The sequence below is a fragment of the Pseudopipra pipra genome, chromosome 6 (genome assembly GCF_036250125.1).
Source record: "Pseudopipra pipra isolate bDixPip1 chromosome 6, bDixPip1.hap1, whole genome shotgun sequence".
Classification (NCBI taxonomy): Eukaryota; Metazoa; Chordata; class Aves; order Passeriformes; family Pipridae; genus Pseudopipra; species Pseudopipra pipra.
Genome location: NC_087554.1, coordinates 18,230,272 through 18,257,318, shown reverse-complemented (window position 1 = coordinate 18,257,318; position 27,047 = coordinate 18,230,272). Strand labels below are relative to the sequence as shown.

Here is a 27,047-nt window from a genome sequence, read left to right as displayed (position 1 = left end):
GTAAACAACTTGTTATAATTCTGCTCAGTCACATATCCTTAATCTCAGTACTCAGCTAAGGTTGTCTGATTTCGGCTCCTGCAGTGTCCTCCCGCTGCAGATGGGTGCCTTTGCTTCTTGCATCAGCATCAACATACAAGACCATATTTAAACATAATATAAGAGTGGAGAAAAGGGTCCATTTGGGTAACACTGAGGAAGTACTGCATTTCTTTAAAACTTCAAGCCTCTGCTGGTATAATCTGTGTGTCCAGCTCCAGAAGGCAGAACTCAGAACAAGCAGAAGTCAGTGACAGGTCGTACTTACGGTATCGCCTCGGTTCATCTTTTTCCAGTTCAGGTGCTGTGGAGTCTCCAACTACACTGACTGGTTTGAAGTGTACAACACAACCCGGGTGCCAGACTCCTGCTGCTTAGAATTCAGTGAGAATTGTGGACTTCATTCCCCAGGGACCTGGTGGAAAGCGGTGAGTAGCTCTCCAGCACCATCTCAGCAGCTGTCTTGCAGCCCAGGTGAAGGGCGGGCAGGTAGTCATCTCTGCAGGGCTATACAGATGATAATCTGATCTTTAATCAGGTGGTTCCAGAAGGCTCATGTTGAGCTGTGGCCTTTGACCTCCAGTGAAACTTCCTATTTAATTATTTTTAGGAGCCGAAGGGTTTCCTTTCAGTAAGCTCTAAGCTGTTACTTCACATAACAGACAAGTACATTCCAACACTGATATGCAGCATGGTCTAGCTACAACTAGCTAGGAAATGACAGGAATGTCCTTTTTAATGTCCTACCTACTGGAGTCAGGTAGCAATAAAAGCAAATGGCTCATACACAGACAGGCCCTGGAGCAGCAGCCATAGCTTATCATAGCCCAGGCAGTCCTGAGGCAGGAGGACTGTGAGCGTAGAGTGCTCTGCTCCAACCAGGAACTCTAGCTCAGGGGCTTCCACTGCACAGTAGGAAAGTGGAAACTGTTCTGCTGAATTGCCGGCAGCATTTTTTTTCAGTGAGTTTTTGCACTTGCCTGTAATCAAATTCAAAACTCCATGGGATAATTTCCCTACAATGACCTCAGTAAGATCTTTCCGGAACAGATCATCAGAGCCTAAATTCTTCTCTGAAATTAGCTCAGCAATTCTTTGTGCTCATTACAGGTATTGCAATTATGCAGGGGGAGTGTGGAGTAAGGCCATCTTATGAAGTGGAATTATAAGCAAGTTTTGCTGCTTCTAATGGTTTGTGAAGACAATGACTAAAGCTCTCTTGGCCACTTTCTAGCAAAATTTCATACACATGGATTGGCACTGGCAGAGGCTGAGTTCACATCAAACATGGCTTCCTTATACTTCTCAAGTAGCCCCAAGTCATTTAAGGGCTTAAATGTTCTTCTCTTTTATCTGTGGTCCCAAGCAGATCAGTGCAGGTTAACACTGTGTCTTCTGGTGGGCATTAATAGTTTTTCCTTTATACATATGTGAAAGCCACAAACTGAAATCTGAATGATTCTTGGCCTGAACATTTACAAGACTGTTTTTGCACAAGGTTGTCTTACAGACACTACTTATTATTTCAAGAAAGGTTTCACTTGGGCCAGTTCCACCCAAAACTGGATCAGCAACATGGAGTTACAGCTACTGCAGAATTTAAAGCAGGAAAAAAATAATGGAGGAGTGCCCATACTGCAAATTGAAATGATGGAAAATGTTATGAAATGGGTCCATGTGCAGCAGGAGTGGCTACTGAGCCACTCTCACTGGGACTTTTGGGTTTCATATATATGTAGGTATTATAAGAAATATTTGTTTCCCTGAAACATAGAGAAAAGGAAAGCCTCATTCTAAAGTTCTAACTGCTTCTGGTTGGGTTTTAGAGGGCAAAGAGGACACAAATCCACTGCTTGTTTATTTGTCATGGTTTAACCCCAGCCTTGTACTAAGCACCACACAGCTGCTCACTCACCCCTCCACAGTTGCTCACTCACTCCTCCAGCGGTGGGATCAAGGGGAGAATCAGAAGAGTAAAAGTGAGAAAAGAGTGGGTTAAGAACAATTCAATGGGGACAGCAAAAGCCACGTGTTCAAACAAAGCAAAACAAGGAATTCATTCACCACTTCCCATGGGCAGGCAGGTGTCCAGCCATCCCCAGGAGAGCAGGGCTCCATCCACACGTAACCTTGACTGGGGAAGGCAAATGCCATCATTCCAAACATCCTCGTCTTCGTCCTCTTTTCTCCCCTCTTTATATGCTAAGCATGATGTGACATGATATGAAATCCTTTATTCCCTTTGGGTCATCTGGCCCAGCTGTGTCCCCTCCCAACCTCCCATGTAGCCCCAACTTCCTTGCCAGTGTGAGAGTACAAGAAGCAGAAAAGGCCTTGGCTCTGGGTAAGCCCTGCTCAGCAATAACAAAGATATCTCTATATTGTCTACCTTGTGTTCAGCACAAATGCAAAACAAAGCCCTATGACCACTGTGAAGAAAATTAAGTCTACCCCAGCCAAAACCAGCACAGTAGTTAAAACTACTCTTAAAAGGTTATATGGAGCAGTGCTCATGCAGCATTTTGAAGGTGCACAATTTTTTGTCATTAGAATTAGTACTCCATGTTCAAGCTTCAACTCAAAAATACACTGTACTTGCTCCAATGCTGAAATTATAGTCCAGGCTACATAGCACCTTAGTCAGATCTGATTCTTCTCTGCCTGTATATTCCCCGGGTAATAGAGCTGTATGTTTATGGCTAATACGATATTATGTGGATTTTTTTTCTAGCCTTGCTATGAAACTGTGAAAATATGGCTCCAGGAAAACTTATTAGCAGTGGGAATCTTTGGATTGTGCACAGCTATGGTGCAGGTACAGTTTAATATCAATTTTCAAATCCTAACTAATTGTAATTAAGTAATCATAGATCCAGATATACTCTGCTCACGCTGGTTTTAATAATTTTACATGATGGTAGAGTAAAATTCTGCAAGATTTAAGTCCTTTGTGTTTTAATTTATTTAAAATAGGTACAAGATTCAGCTGTATGTCAGCGCTTCATTCATGGCCCAAAATCCCATTCCTAAATGCAGTGAAAATCTCAGTTTCCAGCTCCCCCTCTCTCTCACCCTCAAGATATAAGCAGAAAGGATGGCATTGCTGAGCTAATTAACACCATGTAACTGCAGAATAACCTGTGGTCGTTTGGGTTTTTGTTTTGGTTTGGTTTTTAATTTTGCCTGGTATGCCACTAGCAGCAGCAAGAGAGAGCCTGGGATCAGAATTCTACTCACATTCCCACTAATGTCAGATTAGGCAGAATGGCATGCATCTTACTCTCTCATATGTTATGTATTGGCTGCAACTTATTAATGCAAATGCCTGATGCCTCACAGGCCCAAATTCAGTAGAGTTTTGGTTTTTATTCCACTGTTGTGAGCAGATATGCTTAGGAAAAATGCTCAACCAGATCATATGGCAGACAGACAATTTAAGACTGTTGTTAATATATTACCATACTTAAAAAAAAAACAAAACCAAAAAAATACCCAGCTTTTGAGCATCTGTGCAGCATTTAGGGGGTCTTTAAAAGATACACTAAAATAACTCCACCAACCTATGTCAAAGTCTTTCTCATAAATACCTTAAATATAATCAAGTTCTAAGACAATGCTATCTTTCTGACAGAAAGACATTACTAGTTTGCATGGAAGAAAACACTTCAGACAATTTAAAAATGCAAATTCATATTCCTAGTGAATGCTGTGCAATGCAGAGAAAACCCCTCAGAACATGAAAGATTTTCAGTCTGTCTTCCAGCTGCACTATGTGATTGAATCTAACTGATGATGAAAGTTTTGATGCACTGTCACCTCAAATGATTTGGGCTCCCTCTGTTGTTTCTGTTTCAATGTTGTTCTGGCCCTAAGCGTGCGACAGCTTTTGTTTTTCATGTTAAGAATTTTATAGTTAGAATTATACAGTGGCACAACTTGAAGGACATATAGCCCATGTGACAGAAGAATATTCTTCATTGTGCCTCCTCCAAATTACAAAACAAGTTCAGCCACCACGGTTTTATTATGCAGCTGTCCCCAAAGGTATTCCTTTGCTAGGAAGCAGAAGGCAGTGTTCAGGGGATACTTCCAAAAGGCAAGTGCTTTCTGTAAAACAGCACCCTAAAACCTAACAGTCTTATTTCACTGTGGAAGACTGAGACTTGGAGAAGATTAACAACTTTATAACCATTTTTTTCTTCATAAATAGAATAGTGTGTGTATTCATATACTCTTTCAAAGTACTCATTAACAGAAACTACTACTGATGTAAACACTAAATTTGAAGTGGTCATTTTAAGTTCTTGAAATAGAATCCATACCCTAAAAATTTCTACTTGGCAGACCTTCATTTCAATGACAATTCTTTCAGTGGTGTTGCAAAGGGAAAATAACAAGCACTTAGTACATTCATATAAGTACTTCAACTGGAAGGAAGATAAGACTCTCTTCCCCATCCCCTTTTCTGATGAAGTAATCTACAGAGGCAGCACAGCAGGTCAGTAGTTGGCTGGCAGAAGAACCACCACCTCCCTGCTGCTTCTCTTGAATAGGCTGAGTAGAAAGACACATACATTGTTGATGAGGCATTGATGGCCATGATTAATGCATTTTCAGTCTCCAGTGATTCCCCCACAGGGACCTGTGCACACATAGACCTGGAAAGGTAAAGTGCAATAAAGTAAACCACAGCATCCTTAGGGTCAGGGATGAACCTGATGTCTTTCAAAGCAACAGCTCCAGAGGTACTCACAAAGTCCCAGAGCTGTGGGTTGCTACTATAAAATATTTTCAAGCAAAAGACATCCAAATTTTTTTTTTCCAATATGCCTCTTCCCAGTATCTTGTGGCTGCTCTTCATAGAGAAACCAACTCTCCTCTGCTCTCATTGTTTATTCTGTGAAACAGTAACATAGATAAGCACAAAAGGCACACAAACATTAGGAACAGAACAAGGGCATGAATGGGCAGGAAAAGCAGTATGTGATGTGTCTTCCTGTGTGTGAACAAAACTAGTGCCATGCTTTTTCTTGTTGTTTCAATAAATAGGATTTTTTTACTTACTGAAAAATGATTGGGTTTTGTTTTTTTTCTCTTAGATTCTCGGACTCACCTTTGCAATGACCATGTATTGTCAGGTAGTCAAGGCAGATACCTACTGTGCATAGATACCATTTCCCAGTCTTTCTGCTCCTCCTCCAAAGGACACAGGAGAAATCTCCTTCATGCTCATTCATCTGACCTTTCTCCCCCTCTTTGTACTATAAACTGTGTATAATGCTATCTTTCTGAAGATTTTGTGAATCACCCCACTTCACTGAAGGAGGAAGAAAAGAAAAAGTCAGTACTTGAACTGGCACAGGTAAGAAGCAGCCTTGTCTTTAAACAGAGGAAAACCTCCAAAGAGCAATGTTTCCTTTTCCATGGCCTATGGCAAGACAAAGGAGGTTGCTTACAAGAGGCTGATCTGCAAACCAGTGTTAGGAAAAGATTGCACTGAGGCGACCTCTGAGAAACCTGCCAGGTTTCCTTCCCGCATTTCACAGTCCGGAAGAGAGGAAGTAGAAAATGCATATTCTTCAGCAAGAAGGTACAGAGTAGCTAGCACTGAATGCAATTGTAATTTTACTACAGTTTGCCCACAGCTAAAATGTCAAGATCAAGCAGCCCTGCCTCCAAGTGTCTCAAAATGATTTTGTAGCCGGAAAGGATCATCTTCAGAAATATGTTGTTTTAAAGGAGTATTTTTAATCTTATGCACCGCAAAGTCAGGCTTTTAATCAGAATCTGTACAGTGAGATCTGGCTGTTAATGGAAAACAATATTGGACATTGCCTCACTTACTAATTGCCAGTGGCAATAGATGGTTGACTGCATATGTTACATATATTACATTCATTAACACATACTTTTCTGAAAGGAAGTGAAAATACCCAGCATCTAACCTCAGAAAGAGGAAACCTTTCTATCCTATTTTACATTCCAACTGAAATAACCAAGTATTATTTCTTGTACAAGGCACTATCACTTATACCTCTGGGAAACAAGTAATTACTTTCAGCTGTATCTTCATTTCAGTAAACAACTTGTGAGTGGGCTCTCTCTGTCAGTCTACTATGGCTTTATTTTTTATCATTCCTGTTTCAAGTTAGTCTGCCAAAAAATATCACTCATTTCTGCACTTGAAGATGTGTACAAAGCTGTCAGCTGTTCCTTCCCTGAATGTCACCATTTCATTAATTTACTTTGGGATATCATCATCTGCAGGTATGACAGAGTTTGCCTTGCTGAGGAAAAATCTTTTGCGCATTGCCCATTTGTCTGAGAGTTATTAAGACTTCAGATGCTTTTATGCTTAGCTTTTTTTTTCTCCCAGCTGCACGCTGACAACAGCCAAGACACATCAGTCTCTCTTAGAACTGGAGTCACCTCTCAGTACTCCTTTTCACATGCATCTTCCTTTGCCTAGCTGTTGGCTAGAATATACCCCACACTTTCTGAAATATCACAGAATCGCAGGAATATGCAGGAATCAAAACCATAACTTTCCTTAGCCAGGGAACAGCCACTTACTGTCCAATTTCCCCACTCATTGATAACTAAAGTAATTTCTGTAGTACCCTCCTGTGCACCCCTTCTAGCAATGAGGTTAAGAATCAGATGTATCATATTGTTCAAACAAATAATTCCCCACCAGCAAGTAGCCCCAGATAATGCATATGTGACAGGGAGAAGCTGGGAAAGGACACAGCAGGGAACAGGCAAACAGAGTAATGCAGATGGCCTGCTAACTGCAGCCAGCCTTGGAGGATCTCTCAGCCACTGATGGTTAGATGAGAGAGACAGCCATGAAGCCGTTTTCCCAGAAGGCTCAATGCAGCCATCCTTACTGTGAGAGACTGGAAGCATGCATCAAGCTCACACAAAAAGTTAGCCTGCTTACAACAGCAGGTCTCAGCTACGAGTGACATTTTGCGTGCTTTGATTTAAAGGCAATTTCCAGCATAAAGCTGGACTTGCCAACCCATGGCCTATTGAACAATCTCCTTTACACACATAACTAATCCTTTTCTGAACCTGCACCACTGACAGATTCATTCTCACTCCTTAGCTCTTGGGTTTTTTTGTCTCTTTGCTGGTTTCCTGTAGCCTTCTTACTCTCAGGCAAGAACTACTGAACTACTCCATGGTTTCCCAGGAAATGCTTAGGACAGTCTGATGTGTAAAAGAGCAAGTATCTTCCAAAATCTTATCCCCAGGGGACATTCAGCTGTGCAGGCTAAGTTGAAAGTAATGTATTACTTGTGTGCATTTTATGTGGCTTCTCGATCACTCTCTATCACAGCAACCTCACCACCACTAATGGATTTTACTGTCACACTAACAACCTTGACAAATGTTAACATACCTTGCTCCAAGCTGAGTGAGCAGCCCACACAGAGGTGCCCTGTACTCCAAGCAAGCAGCTTACTCTTGGTGTTACAATCACCAGTCCCAATGCTCTCTGCTTCCTGAGTCAGGCTCACCTGCAAACAGTCCTGTTCTTCATTCCTTCCCTCTCTCCACTCTTTTCCTTTCTTACTTGCACAGATGTAATTCCAGGTTAGATGTACCATTAGTTCTTGCCTTGCTTTATAGTTTGTACACAGAGGTGCCCCTGCTGACAGCTCAGAGTTTCCACCACTGAAAAGTAGCATAACAGAGTGGTGAATACATTAATAAAACATTGATTTTTTTAAAGATAGATAAAAGGTAGAGAAGTCTATTTGTAGTGATCCCTGCCATTAAAAATTAACACAGAGACAGCAGGCTGATGATGGTTCAGTTGATAAGAGCAAACCATTGTGCAGCAGAACTCCCACAGAGAGCTACTCATCAATTTGCTTGATGGTGGTGTAGGCAAAAGAGAGATCACAGACCCTTATCCGGTGAGTCTCCCAGTAATACGTGCTGAGCTGTTAGAGAACACTGTTAGAATTCAGCTAATCCTACAGTGGAGAGAAAATATGAGAAATAGAGACTGAAGACAAGTCACATTTTGTGGTTCCCTCTAATCATTTTCCACAGTTTAGGTGTCTTTACAGTAAGATAAACTGCCTTGGTTTTCAGAAACAAGTATCTATAGGGAGTTTAACTAACACTCCTTTTGTAAATCCCAGTAACTGCAACAAAAACATATAGTTATGGGAAAAACAAATGAACAAAAAAGCCCCAACCAACCAAAAAAAAAACCCAGGTCACATAGTGCTGCTAATAATTATTTTTTAAATACTATCCTTACACTACCAGCTGAGATGCTACTGCAACTGGTTTATAATTCTGACTGGACTGTTTTCTATATTTGATGTTATTAACTCTCTTCACACGGGCCAAACAGATCTTACGGTGCTTACAGCATTACCAACACAATCCAATTTCAAACCTCTGAACATACTACATATTACAAGCCTCAGACTTACCATATTTTCTTTTGAAGAGCATTGCATCCTTTCTCTGCTGACAAAGTCAGAAGATTTTTCTGATATGTAACAGCAACAATCTTTTTAAAAAACAAAAAAAAGATAGTTCCATGTTACGCATAAAACTTCGAGTTAAACTGGTTGATTATAAATAAGTAACCTGTAGTATATCATATCCATTTAAAAGGCTGCTGATATTGTATGTATGCAGAGCAACACAGAAGTCATTCCAATTGCTTCTATTAGTGTCTTGTCACTTTTAGTAAAGACTTTTCTATAATTTTGACTTCTTATCTTTAAACATAAAGGAAGATTCAATACATTTACATTAAAGACAGAACCAAAGGCAATAAAGGAGCATTTCTAATTTATTCTCATTGCTCTTTCTGCTTAATAACAAGATGTGAAGGTATAGGACATATGGCTGCACCTACTGAATTCAGCAGCATCAGGATTTAGCTTTTTAGATTCAGTCCAATATACTTTTGGCTTTTCATCAGCACAATTGTAATGAAATATATACATATATATATATATTTAGTTTAATATGGTTTATTTTCCTGTACTGCCACTAGCAGCCAAATCTTATTACTTATACAACAGAATTACTTAGCTCCACATCATATAATGCACAATCACTGAAATTCAGTCCTGTTTCTGTTCTGTGAATACTTCTTTGGTTCTCCCTCTCAGATCATACAAACTCATAAAGGTTTATTCTTTCATTGAATAATTAGCATCTAACTGCAGCAGTGTAGGATTATAATATAGACAGGAAGGAACTGCACAGAGTCTGTAAAATATTTTGTCTTGCATCAGCAGTAGGGTTGCTTTGCAAATCCACTCAAACGCCCCTCTCATCTCACAAACTGGTTACACTTTGTCCATGCCAACAACCTCCTGTCCTACCCTGTGAACGTGGTAAGAGGCAGCCCAGAGCCACGTGCCCTCAAAGCTGCAGCCTTTCACTTACCCCTTTGCTTCGTTGTTGTGCTATGAATGTGGCACCAAAGGTAAGCAAGAGAAATCAGGTGTTGATTGTGGTGATTATTTTAAAACTAGACTCTTTATTTGCTTAGTCAGCAAGGATTTGCTAAGTGTGAATGATCTTCATAGATACTGAGGTAGACAATTCACAGCTAGAAAACAAGTCGGGACCTGCCATGGGAAATTTGTTTGGATTCCATTGTGAATTTTCCTAACTTGTCACTGGTATCTTAACACAGTGGGCAAGTCTTCTCAGTTCTTTGAATTTTGTTGCTGCAATTACAGTGATACATTTTTGTGCATTCATATAAAGAACAAAATTTAAAATATACATTTTATTTTTTAAAAGTTATTAAATATTCTTTAAAGTTTACAACAGAATGTCTTTTGTATTCTTTATAATCAACTGCACTACAAGCTATACAGTGAGTATATACAGACCCATAGATATGTGTTTGTGCAAGTGTGTGCAAGTGCACACACACTGTATGCAATTAAAAAACCCTCCACAGCATACTAATTCTTTATCACTTCTCATTACCCATCTTTAATTTGTCCTATCCCTCCTTACATATTTGTTTTTATTATTGTTTTTTAAGCGATTTACCCGTTCCCAGGTAAAGATACATCCCTTTCTTTTTCCTCTTAAGGGCAACAATTCAGAAACTACTGAGAGATCAGATTTACAGTGTTAACAAAATACTCAGAGCTGAAATCAATTATTTTGTGTTTACAACTTGTCTGTTACTGATAATTTTGAAACAAAAGGACTGGACTTCTCTTTTTCTGAGGTAGTTGCTTGGATTCAGAAATTATATAGAAAAACTTAGAAAATTAACGCTAGACTGTGTTACAATGGAACAACTAGGAACTCGTACTGTGTCAGATTAGAAAAATGTCTGGTTAGCCAGGTATCTTATCTGAAGTCATGTCTAACACTGCCTTTTTCAATACAATTTATTGCACCCTACAGGTCAAACAGGTTTGCAAGCGAAATTGCCTCCAAACTGTGCATTCTGAACAACAAAAAGGTGTACTATTGAAATTGTAGAAGTAGAGACCCAGACATTTTAGAATTTGTTGCAGGAAACTTCATATGGGATAACCCAAACCTTTGGTGGAAGTTTCTTACAGCTCCCTCAGTTCAGTAGGCATGTTTACAGTACTTGAATTTTCTTTGTCCTGTTCAGTGTACCACTGATGGTCTCATTAACCACACCTATCTTTAATCCCTTTCTGACTTTGTGAAACTTTACCCTTAAGTCTTGCATTGTAGCAGAGAATTTCACAATTTCATCATGCTGCATACATTTAAAAGAACCCTTCTTATACAGATTTTAAAATGTTGCCTTTTAATTTCATTTATTCACCATTGGTTCTATACTTCAGGAACGCTAACATAATGATGCTTACAGAACCGTATGGGCACAGAGCAGCTGTATTACCTTTACAGCCAATTTGTCTTTCCACTAAAGCTTAACTCTAGGTAATTGAGTATCTATTGATTTTCAAGATCCCATTGTTTCAAACAACTAAGCCCAGTGTACCTTCCCCTAGTAGCTATCCTAGTTGTCTTTGCTTTTGAAATACATGTTGGCATAGACAAGGCTGTTTCTACTTTAATCAACAACTAGACTAGTATTTCACCTGACATCCTGCTATTTTTCCTCAAGTACACTTAACATAACCCAGGAATATCAGGCTTAGCTGACTAGACTGGCTGTGTAATACAAAGTAGTTTCTGTCTGCATGGTGATAATTTTCAAAGAGACTTAAGGACAGCCTATGAAATCTCATCCAAAGTTTTGTCTTGACACATCAAAAGTTCAAAATGCAGAGCCCTATGTTTCTTACCTGCCATATGTTAAAACCCCAAATAGATAAGGAATTGGTCATTACTAACTCACCTAACAAGTGCCATTTGAAAGACTTTTTCTGAAATCCCATCAGTTGCCTACATAGGTCATTTTACCCTAGGCCTTGCTTCCCTCCTACCCCCACAATAAACTGTTTCCCCACGGAAATACTGTATATTCACTAGAAATCCTGGGGTTTGTTGTCCTGCAAGAACAGCCTAGTTTATATTCTTCCCTCCAACAGCCAGAAAGCATTTACTACCAAATCTACAGCAATGTGTGTTAGACAACTAAATAGATGGCCTATAAGTCATCTTGCATTGCATGGTTTTTAATGAAGAAATAACTAATCAGTTAAATGGGTTTCTCAAACAACTCGCTGGTATCTTTTATGCAGAAATAGTTTATGCAGAACATTTTGTTACTTTAGAATTGCTTAACAGCGACTTCCCTCTAGTTGTGGTTAAAAGAATAATTTGAAAGGATGGGATAATTATGCACTGTAAACTTCCCCCTATATTCCTCTTATAGAATATAATTCTACTATTATTACAGAATATAGTTCAAATCACAGCCAACAAAATAAAACATAACTGTAAATAATTAAATCTATAGAAAACAAAAATCTATAGAAAACTACAGCATAAAAAACCAACTGCTAATGTGTATTGCTTATCTGTTTATGTCTCATATGGACAGCATAAGAGTTTCAGGTGTAAAGCATTCATCCTAAAGATTAACTAAAAATTACTGTAGAAATAAAGGGATTTCAGGACCTGGTTTCTTAAAAGTCTGTTCAGATGCACCTCATCATCTCCCTCTTCCACAAATACCTTTCCTTGGCCCTAAAGCTTAAGGCCGTTGCTGCTTCAGCCCTTCCACCTCTACAATACCTGATCAATCAAAGTCCCAGTCTGTCAAATGTGGAGAGGATTCAATTATTTGTATTGTATAAATTTTAGTGTCTAATGATAGACATCTTACATGGCTTTACGAAGTTCGGGTTTGATATTGACTTAGGAGACCATAGTCCCTACACAACAGAGTAAAATAAGCACTGTAACCAAGTAATTCATGCAGCCTAGTTATAGACTAAGTAGTGACTGAATCTGAATTGCTTTTAATATCCTCAGTTCCTTGATGCGAGCCTGCAAGTGGCTAGATGAGCACTGTTATCAAGCAGAACCGTCACTAGCTGCTTAGCATTCTCCAGAGAAACTAATGCTGCAGGGATGCTTTTTTCCCTTTTTGTTTCTTTCTTTTAACCCAGTTTACCTTGGAAACTTGTTCAGTGTTAACTGTATCATCCACAAATGCATTGAACAGATTCTGATATTATATCTCAGTTTGAATAATAAGCATCCAGAATATTGAGTTAAAAAATACCTCATGTCAGAAATTATGTCTTTGCTGTTCTTTTGAAATGCTCACCTGCATCCATACACTGTTGAGATGAGTGGAGCAGCATATACATCCCCACAGTTTGTACTGTGGCAGCCCAACTATCCAAGGTAAATTCTACAAAAGAAAAAAAAAGAAAGAAAAAAAAAGGGGGTGTGGGGGAGGTGTTCTCAGTTCTCTCATTTTCAGGCTCTCATTTCTCAAGGAACAGAACCATCCTTCCCCCAAGGGAGTTAAATCTGTTTACAAACGCAATTAGAATGAAGCATTTACAAGTACTCCAGGAAAAGAGCACTTCTCCATGGTGCTGATTCTAGTGCTTTTTTGGAACCCCACTTCTCACTCTATAAGCCTATGCCAGATCTCTTGTCACAGTCAAAGTCACCAAAAGCTTCTTTATAATCCCCAGAGCACCAACACCACACAACCCTCCTCTCTCCCCACCAACGGCCACTGTCTTTGCACCTGTATTAATTTCATTTGAAAGTCATGTTGGCATTAGTTGAATAGAGAGGCTGCATGGAGGTACAAGTGAAGCTGTTTGGGTAAATTCTTCACGCTGTAAGCTCAGCTGCAGGAACTGGACACACAAGTATTATAGAAACAGTACTATTTCCCCCTAGAAGCCAGAGGTGCTTTGACTATTCTCCTGCTGAGCAGCTAAGTTATACTACTTGGTCTCTCAAGAACAGAGTTGCCTCAAAACCTCATGATTGAAAACACTCCTACTTTTGGGGGAAAGACAGAAATTGTGAACTCAGACCTGTGCACAACTGAAGGAATTACGGATTTGCATATGCAACCACAAGAGAGTACATAGACTGAATTGATGTGTCATATAATTACTAACTCCCCTTTCCCTAAACAAAATAACTCACCAGCTTGGAAGTACAGCTTGTTGTCATGGAACTTGCTTGGTATTTGGTGCTAATAAAAATTGAAGTTTTAAATCTCCCTGTGAAGTCCGTGCATTGAAGTTCTTCCCTATTAAACACCTTCTTATTCCTAACTGTGCACCACAGCTGGTTACCCTGACACAAAACAATCTTCATTATCAAAAGGTCCTTTGAAATAAGTGCTCACAGGTTTAAAAGAAGAATTATCACATGAAAAACTGGCACAATTAAAAGCTTGCTGCAAATCACACTCCCTTGTTCCTGATGCAATCACGAGTTAATGTACATTCAAAAAATCTGTGTATGTTCTTCTCAGAACTAGAATACTCCAATGCAAGCAATCTTTGCTATGGATCACACAGGACTCCAGTTTATCCAAATGTCTGCACCAGGAAAGGTGAGGAAGAAAAGGGGAAATAAAAATGACAGGTATGAAAAAACTTAAATGAAAATTAAGGGAGAAGGTTGAAAATGGACAAGAGACCTGAGCAGACTGTTTTTCCCCACTGTAAGGTACAAAAATAGAGCAGTATCCTATGAAATACATGGTCAGCTTATTCAGAACAGACACTTCTTTCAGAAAAGCCCTCCCAGAACAGAATCAGGGCTGCAGCATGTTAAAAGTCTCTGTTCAAACTATTCTGCTGAGTCCTTGTGGTTTAGCAGATTTGGGGGGTTGAGTCTTGTGTAGGTAGTGGTTCTCTCAGTTGTTGGACTAAAGCAGTCCTTCTCTGTAGAACACTGTGATTCACATCTGTATGACAAAAACAATATGCCCCACTGGTACTGCTGCTGGGGCCACTCAGTCTGCCCCTTTTATAAAGTTTTCATCTTACCACCCCCAGCACGCACATAGGCAACTTTCTAGGAGAGTTACTGAAGCTGACACTGTCACCAGGAGAAGGTGAAAGTCACCAACCGTATCCAGCATACACAAGGTCAAAGAGAAATGTTCAGTGCCATTTTGTTTACCTTTTTCTCCTTGACCCTGCTTTCATACGGCCTGCTTTCCTGTGCTCTTCAGTTTGCAACCCCACCTGTTCCCCTCCTAGGTGCAGCAAGGTCGCTAAGGTACTGAAGGACACTGGAATACTCAGAGGATGAACATTTACAAGGGGTACAGACACTGATTTGTCTTACATCCTCCAACTTCAGTTTTTCCAGCCTTGTAGGAGATCAGTCCAGGAAGCAGGGGCACTGAATTTATATGTAATTTAAACATTACTGAAAAATGCTGAGGTCCATGACATGATAAGGTATATTTGTGGGTCCTGAGGGAACTGGTGGGTGAGGTGGCTGAGCCACTATCTGTCATGTTTGAGAAGTCATGGCAGTGCAGTGAAGCTCCCACTGACTGGAAAAGGGGAAACATAACCCCCATTTTTATAAACGGAAAAATGGAAGACCTGGAGAACTCCAGGCCGATCAGTCTCACCTCAGTGCTTGGCAAAATCATGGAGCAGATCCTCCTGGAAAATATGCTAAGGCATACGGAGAATAAGGAGGTGATTTGGGACATGGCTTCACTAAGGGCAAATCATGCCTAAAAAATCTGGTGGCCTTTTATGATGGGGTTACAGAGGTGGATAAGGGAAGAGTAACCGACATCATCTATCTGGAATTGTACAAAGCAGTTGACACTGTCCTGCATAACAACCTTTATCTCTAAACGGGAGAGACACTGGTTTAATGGAAGGATCACTCAGTGGATAAGGAATTGGCTGGATGGTCACTCTCAAAGAATTGTGGTCAAACAGCAGAGAGTCCAAGAGGAGATCAGTGATGAGTGGTGTTCCTTGGGGGTCCAGGGGGACCGGCCCTGTTTAACATCTGTGTCACTGACTTGGACAGTGGGATCAAGTGCACCCTCAGGAAGTTTGCCAACAATACCAAGCTGTGTGGTGCAGTCGACACGCTGGAGGGAAGGGATGTCATCCTGAGGGACCTGGACAGGCTTGAGAGGTGGGCCTATGCAAACCTCATGAAGTTCAACAAGGTGAAGTGCAACATCCTGCACCTGAGTCAGGGAGATCCCAAGCACAAATATGGGCTGGGCAAATACAATACAGGACCGAGAGCAGCCCTGAGGAGAAGGACTTCAGTTTGGTTGAGAAGCTCAACAGGACCTGGCAATGTGTGCTTGCAGCCCAGAAAGAAAAGCAGCAAGTCAAGAGAGGTGATTCTCTCCCTCTACGCCACTCTAGTGAGATCCCACCTGCCTTATTACTTCCAGCTCTGGGACTTCTGGGACATAAGAAGGATGTGGACCTGCCGGAGCAGGTCCATAGGAGGGCCACAAAGATGCTCAGAGGGCTGTAACACCTCTCCTATGAGGACAGGCTGAGAGAGTTGGGGTTGTTCAGCCTGGAGAAGAAATAGGTATAGAAAGAAATTATTTACTGTGAGGATGGTGAGGCTCTGGAACATGTTGTCCAGAGAAGTTATGGATGCCCCAACCCTGGAAGTGTTCAAGGCCAGGTTGGATGGGTCTTTGAGCAGCCTAGTCTAGTGGAAGGTGTCCTTGGCCCAGGGCTGGTGGGGTTGGAACTGGATAATCTCCAATCCAAACCATTCTGATTCTATGATTTAAAAGAACTCAGCAGGCACATCTGATCTGTCACTGGCCACACAGAGCACAGTGTCCTGCAAGTGAAAAAGCTTTCTTGACATCAGTGCAATTACCCGGAAGGCAAGGGTGTTCAGCTACACAATGACTTCTGAACACAAGTTGAGTACCCTGGTGCTTTATGTGCACAAGCAGCTCTGGTGAAGTATTAATAGAAATTCAGGATAACACTGCCATTCTCAGTGCTGATGATGCAAGCTTATTTCATTTTCATTTTAATTTAGTGAGCTTTCACTGAAATTAAAGATTCCCTGAGAGCTTTATAGCATGAAGTGAAATGGCAAATTAAATTGAAATTGAGATAATCCCCAGAAATGTATACACAACTAAAGCAACTCCAAATATAGGCACCTTTCAGACTGGCAAGTTCTTATATAAATAAGAAAAAGCAATCTCCTATAATTCTCAAGCCTTTCAATTTGTCTGAAGACATCCCAGAATGCATCACATTGTGTCTACACTATCATTGCAGTGGGACTTCTCAGATCTCTATCAGAGAATGAAGTGCTATTGAAATGGGTTACATGAACCCAAAGCACCACAGAATTTCACATACAGGAGTTTAAAAAAAAACATATTTTCTCCGCCTACCTTATTGAGATCACATATCACAGGCATCAACAGAATTTTCACTTCAGTATTTTCAAATAGCAACATTTGCTTGTTTGAAAGCCTAAGCAAGATCTCTGTTCAGGTAGAAAAGTTGCTCAACTCTGCAATTTTTGTTTTTCAAGTCTGTGTAAAATTGTTCCTGTGGCAAAAACATAATAAATGAAAACCCACAAGGAATCACACTCTGGGTGTACAGATGCACACAGAAGGAATGTAAGCCTCGGGAATGAAAGTAGATTTCCCAATAGGCAAAGTTGAGCTGTAGTTTCAGTTAAGTCTTCAGTGAAATTTTTGAAGCAGAGAATATGATGATTCCCCAGGGAAACTGCACAACCACAATGTCTAAGCATATTTAAAGATTATCATTCAGGGCTTTTAAATTGAGCTCTATGTTTCCATTAATCCACTGAGCTGCCAGCCCAATCTCACACTGGCAGGCTCACTGCTCTCTAACAATTGAGAGCTTATTAAATATTAAGGTCTTAATCTTAAGTACTTCTGTTTGACTGAGAATTTCTAAACAGCACACAGAAGATAAACATTTTCCCATTTATATATCTATCTCTATATATACACACACATGTATAGTGGTATTAGATAAAGGCAGATGTCTCCAAACTAGCAGGAGAATTGTGTAATAAATCCATTCATTTTAAAGCAGCCCATGTATCCCTGCAGTCATGTTCTCCTCCAGTTGTCTAGACCCAGGTTTCACAGGCTTACCTTTGAATGAGAACAGCTCACCTCTCTCCTGCCTTGAAATTCCAGCTTAGCAATTAGAAGGAGTTTCACGACAGGATTCACACTACTCTAATAATGCTACACTACAGGTAAAGAGACAGACAGATAAAGAGTTGGGTAAAGGAAGCAGGACCAGCAGCATGTCTGGTATTTGATCTCTCTGACTTTCCATTACATTATTTTAAAAAGCATTCAGCCAAGATAGCTTTTGCTTAAAAATTAGAGTAACTAAAGAGCATAAACTGGATATGTATCCAATACAAGATTTTCTGAAAAATCATTTTCTACCTAACGGGGAAGGAGGTAATCTAGTCAGATGGACTACTTTCCTCTTGTATTTCAGGGGGATTGCTTCAGATCTAGCACAACTCAGAGTGGGTTGGGAGAAACCAGAAAAGCTTTCAGTTAAGATTTTTAGCTTTTCGTACTATTAAGGCTTTCCACTGGACCCAACAGTAAGACAGATGGTGACTGGGAAAACCATCAGCAGCAAATGAGGGTCCTATTTTGGGATTCCTCTTCTTGAAAGGGGCCAGGGAGTACCCATAAGGGTGCTGAAACCCCACTTGACTCTTAGACGAATGATCTGTAGTGCAAATAGTCCTGCTGCCTCCTGAAGGAGCCCTGTGAGATCACAGGGAGTGTGGCTTGTTACACTGTTCCCACTGACTGGAAAAGGGGAAACATAACCCCTACTTCTGAAGGTGGACAGACCTTCCTAGATTACAGAATTATTTTGTCTTTCTCTGTGCCCTTCTCTTCAGCCCAGGTTTTCTACTGGAACCAGATCTGCTCCACTCTTCACAGCATCACCATTGCCCTGAGGACTGGCACACTGAAACCTCTCTGTCAGGAATCAGAGGCACATCAGCTTCTCCACAAACAGAAATACAAAATTGAATTTCCCTTTCTAGACTTTAGACAAGCTCAGGTATCAAACAATGATCAGATAGGCATTACACCACAGGGGGAAAACTTGGATCTTGACAGAAAGATGAAAGAAATAAGAAGCTTAGTGACTGTATATACACATGCAAACCTAGAAATGAATCAAAAGTAGAATACTGGAATTAGTGCTGAGGTAAAACACAATGAACCAAAACACCAAGCAGCTGCCTGAGGCTCTTTCAGCATAACTATGCCAGGGACCTCAGCATCAGCCAGTGGAGACCCTGCCCTGCTCTGTGCAGCAGACACCACTCTGACAAGGGTAGCACACGGGCACTGTCATTTCCATTACAGTATTTATACATGGACCCAAAAGAGTCGTTGCAAAAGCAGTATACTCACAAAAATGTTCCATGTCAAAATGCAGAGTTACCATTTGAATGCATTTGGCTAGAGGTTTAGCTGAAACTCAGCTTCATGTGTCCCTGACCCATGTCATCCACAGGCCCATCAGTCTGGGACAAAGTACTTTCAATTCCTGTTTGATGACCACGAATAACATTTCATAAAAACAAGTTCTGCAGTTACTGCAGTTAGGAGGTACTGATAGCTACAAAACACATACGTCTTCAAAACCCTTGGAATGGATAATGCAGCTGCAGAATTATGTAAGCAATTTTGTACTACAAGTCAATCCCTTTATTAAAAGGGGATTACAACAATCACAGCATTTGGTATCATTTGCACACACACATAACCCATGTATTAAATCCTATATATGCAAAACTGAATTCAGTGATATGTTCCTGCAAGGCACTTTTCCTTGTTCTGTGTCCCATGCCCCCTCCCCAAGCTTTGTACCCATAAGAATGTCAGTAGCTTAGATCTAAATTTCTAAAGATTAGAGCACAGCCCTTCACAAGAGCCCAGAGAAATGTGCATTCAACATTTACCCAGAACTCTATGAATCTTTGTCCTCCTTGCATTAGTGGCTCATAGGACCAGGGAAATGATAAGGTCTGCAAAGTGATGAAGTTTAAAACAAGTAAATAATATTCAAACTGTTTTATAAGACATACAGGCCAATCCTTGAAACAGTTGCAGATTTGGTAATGAAATATTCTTCCATTTATCAGTTCCTTTTGTGCCAACTGGTTTTGTTTATTCATGTTTTATTCCATATTTGAACACCTATTTTATAAGAACAGTCTTTAGAGTAATAACTATACATGCTTACAAATGCTTCGTTACACAAAAGTAACAAAACCAAAACACAGAATCATTTTAATTGACAAAACACTTGAGGTGCAAAATAGTTTGAAGAAAAATAATGCGATACATAAGCACAGGAAATAATTACTCTGATAATGTGCAGAAAAATCCATGATTCATTAAATAAAAATGTTTCGTGTTTTTTCTAAATAAATTCTTTTATAATCTTTTCCTTAGTAAGAGAAGTTTGCCTTGCCATAAATTCTATTCCCACAGGAGGAATAGAAGGATTCCTCCCAGGGAGGAGACATTTATCAAGATATAGGTAATTTTTAAACTAAATCAAACATCCTTCCTCAGAGTGATGCACATTTGATAAGCTACTCATGAAATCCTTTCAGCTGAGCATCACAGGTTTTACTGTCAGGTAGAATGCAAAGTTTTACAGTTAAAGAAAAGCATTGCAGAGAGAGATACCGTTGTAGAACTCCAAGGGCTCATTTTAAGCACTGCATTTCCAGAGCACTCCAATACAACCAGAAATTCAAAAACATTTTCACGTGCAGTGAGTCAAGCCATTATCCTCCTGCTTTGTTAGCACCTGAAGTCAGTCTGAGAAACATCTCTCCATCACCATGAAGAAACTGCCCAAATTTAAGTGCCTGACACCTGCACTGTATAATGCTTCTCACTAAGCAAAGCTTTCATTATTTTGGGGTTGCTCTGAAATTAGAAGTAAATTCTTTCAGATGCAACCATTTACTTCCCAGAAAGCCATTTAATGCTGCCTGTGGAAATAACCTTAAAACCTTTCTTTATTACAAATGTAGCATTATCAATAAAAACTGGCTGAGCTATACAACTTTACAGCATAGCTCTGTTCTCAGAAGTGTTCTCTTTTTCATTGTGAAGAACCACCATCTACTCTGTCCTTCCAAATAATGGGTTTAAACTTTCTGCAGAACAGGGGAAAGGCATTACTACTTCTTTTGATTCCTCCTCACTGAGTCAACACAAGATAAAGCAGGATTATGTTTTCGTTTGAGATTCATTAAAAGAGCTGCAATCAAGCTGCAGCTGCACTGCTAAATTCTGTTTTAATTATAAACAACAAAAATCTAGAAAACAAATGGGCTCCCAGACATGCAAGTCAGTGGCAAAATGGGGCCTGTGGAATCTTTAAGCAGCAATGGTCCCTGAACACCAACAGTGCTTGAATGTCAGCAAAAGGAAAAAAAAGCTTTCACTTACAAAGAAAACAACTTGAAATGAAAGTTGACCAGCAGTTTGACTCAAACATCAGACAAACATAGAGACAAAACAGCCATTCTCAAAGGAGAGAAGTATATCCCCTGAAGCGTGTACGCAAGCAAGATTAAAAAGCACAAGGTTAGCCATGCAAACGTGATCCACTACAGATCCTTCTTTTTGTCTTTTCGGCTTATCCAGATAACATACAGAAAAAGCCATAACTACCAGTGTACTGGAAAAAATGTTCAAATATTGTGAGGGTTGGGGTGGAGAGAAGATGTCTCAGAAGAGTAACAATTCTCCTTACAGCAGGAGGACTCACACACCACTATTCTCCCTTTAAAGTGTATAATCAGTGACACCACAACCAGGAAAATATTCAGGCCTTTTAAAGATCCAGCTAGTGTCTGTGGCTTTATGACTTATTGCAGTAATTAATTCCTCCACCTGATTGCATGTTGTGCAAATTACTATTTCCATTTATGCTTTGTATAATTACTTGTCTTCATATCTACAAGCAAAGCCATTTTCCCTCACTCTGTGGTGGAGAGAGGAGGGACTCATCACTTCTCTCAGCACCACTCAGAATGGCAGCATGCCCTGTTTCCTTTGACACACACACAACCCCAACTTGTTGCCAACAGATACAGTGAATGATCTTGAGAAGACCCTCACAGTGTAAGTGAGGAAGGGACCCTACTTTGCTCTGGCTTGTTCTGGTTTCTGATGACTCAGCAGCAGAATCTAGCCAGCATGTGATGGGAGAGAGAATCATAGAATATCCTCAGTTACAAGGGACCCCAAAGGATAATCGAAGCCCAATTCCTGGCCCTACACAGGGCCATCCCAAAAATCACACCATGTGCCTGAGAGTGTTGTCCAAATGCTTCTTGAACTCTGTCAGGCTTGGTGCTGTGACCATTTCTCTGGGGAACTTTTTCCAGTGCCCAAACACCCCCCGGGTGAAGAAGCATTTCCTAATATCCAACCTAAACCTCCCCTGATAAAACTTCAGGCCATTCCCTCAGGTCCTGTCACTGGTCCCCACAGAGAAGAGATCAGTGCCTGCCCCTCCTCTGCCCCTCGCATGGAAGTTGTAGACTGTGATGAGGTCTCCCCTCCCAGGCTGAACAGGCCAAGTGACCTCAGCCACTCCTCATACAGCTTCCCCTCAAGGCCCTTCACCGTCTTCCTTGCCCTCCTTTGGACACTCTCTAACAGCTTCATGTCTTTCTTACATTGTGGTGCCCAAAACTGCACACAATATCCAAGGTGAGGTCGCACCAGTGCAGAACAGAGCGGGACAATCCCCTCCCTTGACCGGCTGGAGATGCTGTGCCTGATGCCCCCCAGGACACGGAGAGTCAGAAACCTTGGCTCCCATTTGACTTTGTGACAGACTTACTACCCAGCACTGAAAAAGTAATTTTCTCTTTTCTTTCTTCATCATACTTTGACTGCAAGATCTGTTTAAGGCTGGGTGCTCTTTGGAACACTGTCCTCTTCCAAGTCTTTACCTTAGAAGTGTACCATTTTTTTCAGTGCAGTTATCCCTAACAATCAAGGGCTCCTGAGAAGGAGAGGGAAAAATCTTCTCATATAACTATGATGAGTTTTTCTCATATATCATGAGGAGTTTAATATTGCACACACTTGAAATTCAAATTATACACTAATATGTGTACCTGGAAAGGCGATGAATATTTACAGTATTCATGTTGTCATCTGCAAAATTCACTCAATAACTTAGTGCTCTGCCAAAAAGCACTGAGAGAAGCCATCAGAAAAGTAATGTCGGTTTTTACAAATATATATGCCAAGGATGGAGTACTGCCTGCCAAAGTATTTCGCAGTCCTTGGCTCCAAGACAGTCAATGCTCAAAAATGCACAGGGATCATCTTGGAACACAGGGGTTTGGGTTTCAGTTTGCTAAGTCTCTCTCTCTCTGGGTCCTACAAGAGAGAGAAAAGGAGAAAGTGCATTTTTTCTGAAAGCAGTTGTTTTGCCCCGTTCCCTCCTCCTCATCTCCCTCAAGCAGCCACAAACACTCTGTTTCCCTTCTCTGCCCTGCCCACCACCTTAAGAGACATGAGCAGATTAGATAAATAGCTGCTGCTAAGGGGAGAAGATGAAATCTGAATACAAAACTGGGACCTTGCTCCTGTCACAGATTTAAGCACTCTATATTAGACACAAAAAGAAAGACTTCATTCTGGGGATGATGAAGATTCTCCCTGCCACATTATATATTTATTTAACTTATTCAAGCAATTGAAAACTCTGATCCAGTAAAAAAAAAATAACCTCTTAAAAATTACTAATCACTCCCTCTTGTATATCAAAGGCAGTAATCCCAAATCTTAAAGCAAATACTAAAGGTACAATTTAACCCCCAGTGCCTTAAAATAGTCAACAACTTCTAAACCAGGATTTCAAGACATGAGCTCAACCAATGTCCTGTGTGCAATTGCATCCTCACATCAACCACAATTTCAGAGTTGATGGGAACGAGGAAAGGAGGAATTAAATGGATCCTGGCCCCCTGTTTGACACAGAAACTGCATCTAAAACATTTCTAAGCTAACAGCAAATGCAATTTAATTTTAAAAAATTGTTCCGAGTTAAAGCAAGACACGAAGGCCTGATAGAGCAGACAACCATTCAGTGCTGTGGTTCTAAAAGCATCATTGAATAAAACACTTTCTAATGTTAATTTCAGCTAATGATATCAGCAAGGTTAAAAAAAAGAATTGACTAATTTAAAGCTCCATCTACAGTTGCAACACGCGACAATATATTTGTGAAGAGGGGTGCTTCTCATTTACTTACGATAGCAGAAGTGGTCTGCATTAAATATGCCAAATATCTCCACCTGGTTCCTCACTAGCTCCAGCTCTAGTGCAAAACAAAGGCACTTTGGCTTTCATTAGCCAGGCTGATCAGTTGAGAGCATTTTGCTCATGAGAGCAAAATGAAAAAGATTATTAGCACAAAGGTTTTTTCACATAAGGACATGACATAGCAGAGCAAAAATAACACAACCACTTGTTCACTTGTTTTACACAAAACCTCCCATCACAGCAACTGAAACAGCATTTGTGTACCAAGGGGGAAATCAGCCCAGAGGGAACTGCCATGACCAGAGCTGAGCTTTGCCACCCTACCTACAACAATATCTCTCCAGTAACTATAGGGATTAGGGAGCCAGCTTTGCAAATGACATAAATCACTCTCTCCCCCTCTGTCTGTGTGGTCACTCAACACTCCAAGGCGTCTTTTCCCAAGTTTCCACAGCACAAGAATGCTGATGCTGCTACTGCCAGCCTATCATCTATGCATGATATACAGACATGTCCACTCAGCATTTGTTTTGTTCAGCCTCCAAAAGGAGCAAAGAAAAACACAAAAAGGTTGCAAAAACTGTAATAATAACTAAATAATCTATAGCAACTTTTCTGCCCCACATGAGTTCACCTGAAAAATCAGAGAAGAAACATTAAAGATTCGGTGAAAATGGACATAAACAATCCTAAATAATTTCCTACATTGGGCAGTAACTGCCTGTTGGCTATTTTGCCTTCCCACACTAGACAATTGCCAAATTTTATCTTATTTAAACTCCACACAATGGAAGGAACAAAACATGATAATCTATGTGCCACATGAAGGCAACTCCGCTTTGGTCTCAGCAGTTAAGTGGGGAATAAGTTCTAACATGTTGGAAGTCATATTAAGAGCTTTCATTAAGAGCTTGTAAGAAACTTGTTTGTTTGTTTCTAGGAAAAATAGCATATAAGTTTTTCTACAGTGTTTTTACTAAAATAATTTTAAGTTACATTGTAACCAATTAGACATTAAAATATATCCAGAAAAACTGATATAAGTAGGAATGTAAAACAGCAAACTATTTTAAATTTTGTGTCTTAGATTCCATTCATCCACATTTTTTGCAAAATAACATTTTGTTATAATGTTCTTGTTCCAATAGAATGCATTTTAAAACTTATAAGTGATGTGATTTATTTTTGCAGCTGTTTGAGTAAGCAGTGTTAATCAAATCAAAGATACAAATTTCTCCAACATGGACTATCAAAGTGATTGCCTGGTAGACTAAAAACCACCAATTCAGGCTGACTTAATTTTCACTTACTACATATAAAGTGATCACTGAGGGAATGTTATTTTCAGGAAATAGCTGCATACAGGCATACAAGCTCTTCAAGCTGCAGAGGTAGAATCCATCTTCTTTGTGCTGACATTTCTTTAACTGAAGTCAAACAGCTGCACTGTGTATTAATCAAAACAGTAAACTTCAAAAGACATGTCCCAAATTCAGGAGAAACTGTAATTACAGTTACAGTTACAATTACATCCATTAAGTTTGCAGTCTCCACACACAAGCAAGCACAAAATACCATCCCCACTTTTACAAATAATTACCACTAGTAGCTCATAGTAGAAATGGAAAAGGTATTCTATATTTTCACTCCAGCCCATAAACACTAAATTGTTACAACTTCCTCAACAATCTTTATAACTAAGAAGTGGTTAAAGAACCTGTTTTCCTATTGTCATCCTTTGGTCTACCTTACCTCTTCTCTTTCACTCCCAGCTTTCTTACGTGGAAGCTACACCGGGTTCTGCAGTTTCACACCTACATATGAAAGCAAAAAGGAATTATAACATGAGATATCATAGCAATTTTCATCAAAGAAGTAGCATCTCACAATGAGACAAACTAAACAATTTATTTTCCACAATTCTCTGTTAAATCTGCCTCTGATTACAAAGACTATATGGCAACTCTAGTTTTCAAGACTTACACTTTAACACGAGAGACATGTTTCCTGAGATAAGCTGAGATGCTGTTATACCAGAAGAATGGTCCATGTGATCCTGCAAGTAGCCAGATAAGTCCTTTTTTCTGTCTCAATAAGATACTTAGATGTATACAGATACAAAAACCTCCTTTGATACCTATTAAAGTGATGTGTGTGACAAAAATACTAGCTCCCTATTGAAGGCCAGCTGCAACAGAATCAGCTGCTATTTCTTTTTCTCAGTGAATGCAATAGAAATTGTGCAGAGAAATGAATTTATCTTAACTGTGTAAGTCTAACCCCAAAAAGCAAATCACTCAGAAACACAAGAGCAAAGGTGGAAAAAAGTTCCACTTGACATAGGGTAGATCAAAGATACCTTTACATTCACAGCACCCGAGATCTTATCTAAATCAGAAGAAATTTTTCTTGCAACAGAGCCAGACAGCAGAACACAGCTTTTTTTACCTTAAGTGTACTTTAGAAAACTGAATTATGTTATACTGTGTTGAAATAAACACACTTCCATGTCACTGTTTGCTATATATAAGCTGTTTGCTATACTTATATATATAAGCTGTTTTAACAGAAACACTAAATATTTCTTCTCAGTCATACTCTCGATCCTTTAAGTCCAGTATCTTTGGCCTTGCCCTGCTACGTACCTCATTTTAGGAATATTTGTGTTTTTCGGTTTTGTTTGTTTCAGGTTTTTTTAATTTTTTTTCTATACAGAAAAAATGTTTCTTTGTGTTGTAAAACAGTGCTTTCTGTTTATTTTCTGTTCTTTTTGAACGAAGGGAATGACATTCACCTTACAGCACTGCCACTCCAGCACTCCCCCCCACCTTCTACCCTTCACTCAGTTTTCCCCACTTCTCCTAAGAACAGATGCTCTGCAGAACCCCCTTTCATATCAGCATCTCTTTTCTGTGTCATCTTTCCATAAATCTGGTGAGGTGCAAATTTCAAAAGAAAGCTCATTGTGGCTCATTGATTTCCCAAATCTCTCATATCTATTACAAGACGACCTGACATTCCTACACACTGAAAAATTAGGGGAACACAAGACTAACCCCTCAGAAGCTGTTTTTCATTCATTCTGGAGCTCACATGCCTTCTGGTGCTCACCCCTTCTTTTGTTTCTTTCCTTTTTTTTGAACAGAACTTCACAATAAAGAATAACACCAACTTTGTTTCTTTTGGAATATTATTTCTAAAGCAACAAACATGTTTTGTCTTTAAAGACAAAAGGCAA

At 39.9% G+C, this 27,047-nt stretch overlaps 1 protein-coding gene across 7 annotated transcripts in view; it reads left to right on the top strand.

The window, feature by feature from the left end:
• Positions 1 to 13,696, top strand: part of TSPAN4 (tetraspanin 4) — a 359,373-nt gene extending 345,677 nt beyond the window's left edge. For all 7 annotated transcript variants that reach the window (XM_064657620.1, XM_064657621.1, XM_064657623.1 and 4 more), the window contains 3 exons: positions 336 to 467; positions 2,771 to 2,854; positions 5,139 to 13,696. In XM_064657620.1, coding sequence (XP_064513690.1) covers positions 336 to 467; positions 2,771 to 2,854; positions 5,139 to 5,207 — 285 coding nt within the window. In that variant the 3' untranslated portion in view covers positions 5,208 to 13,696. The remainder of the gene's footprint in view (positions 1 to 335; positions 468 to 2,770; positions 2,855 to 5,138) is intronic.
• Positions 13,697 to 27,047: the final 13,351 nt, after the last annotated feature.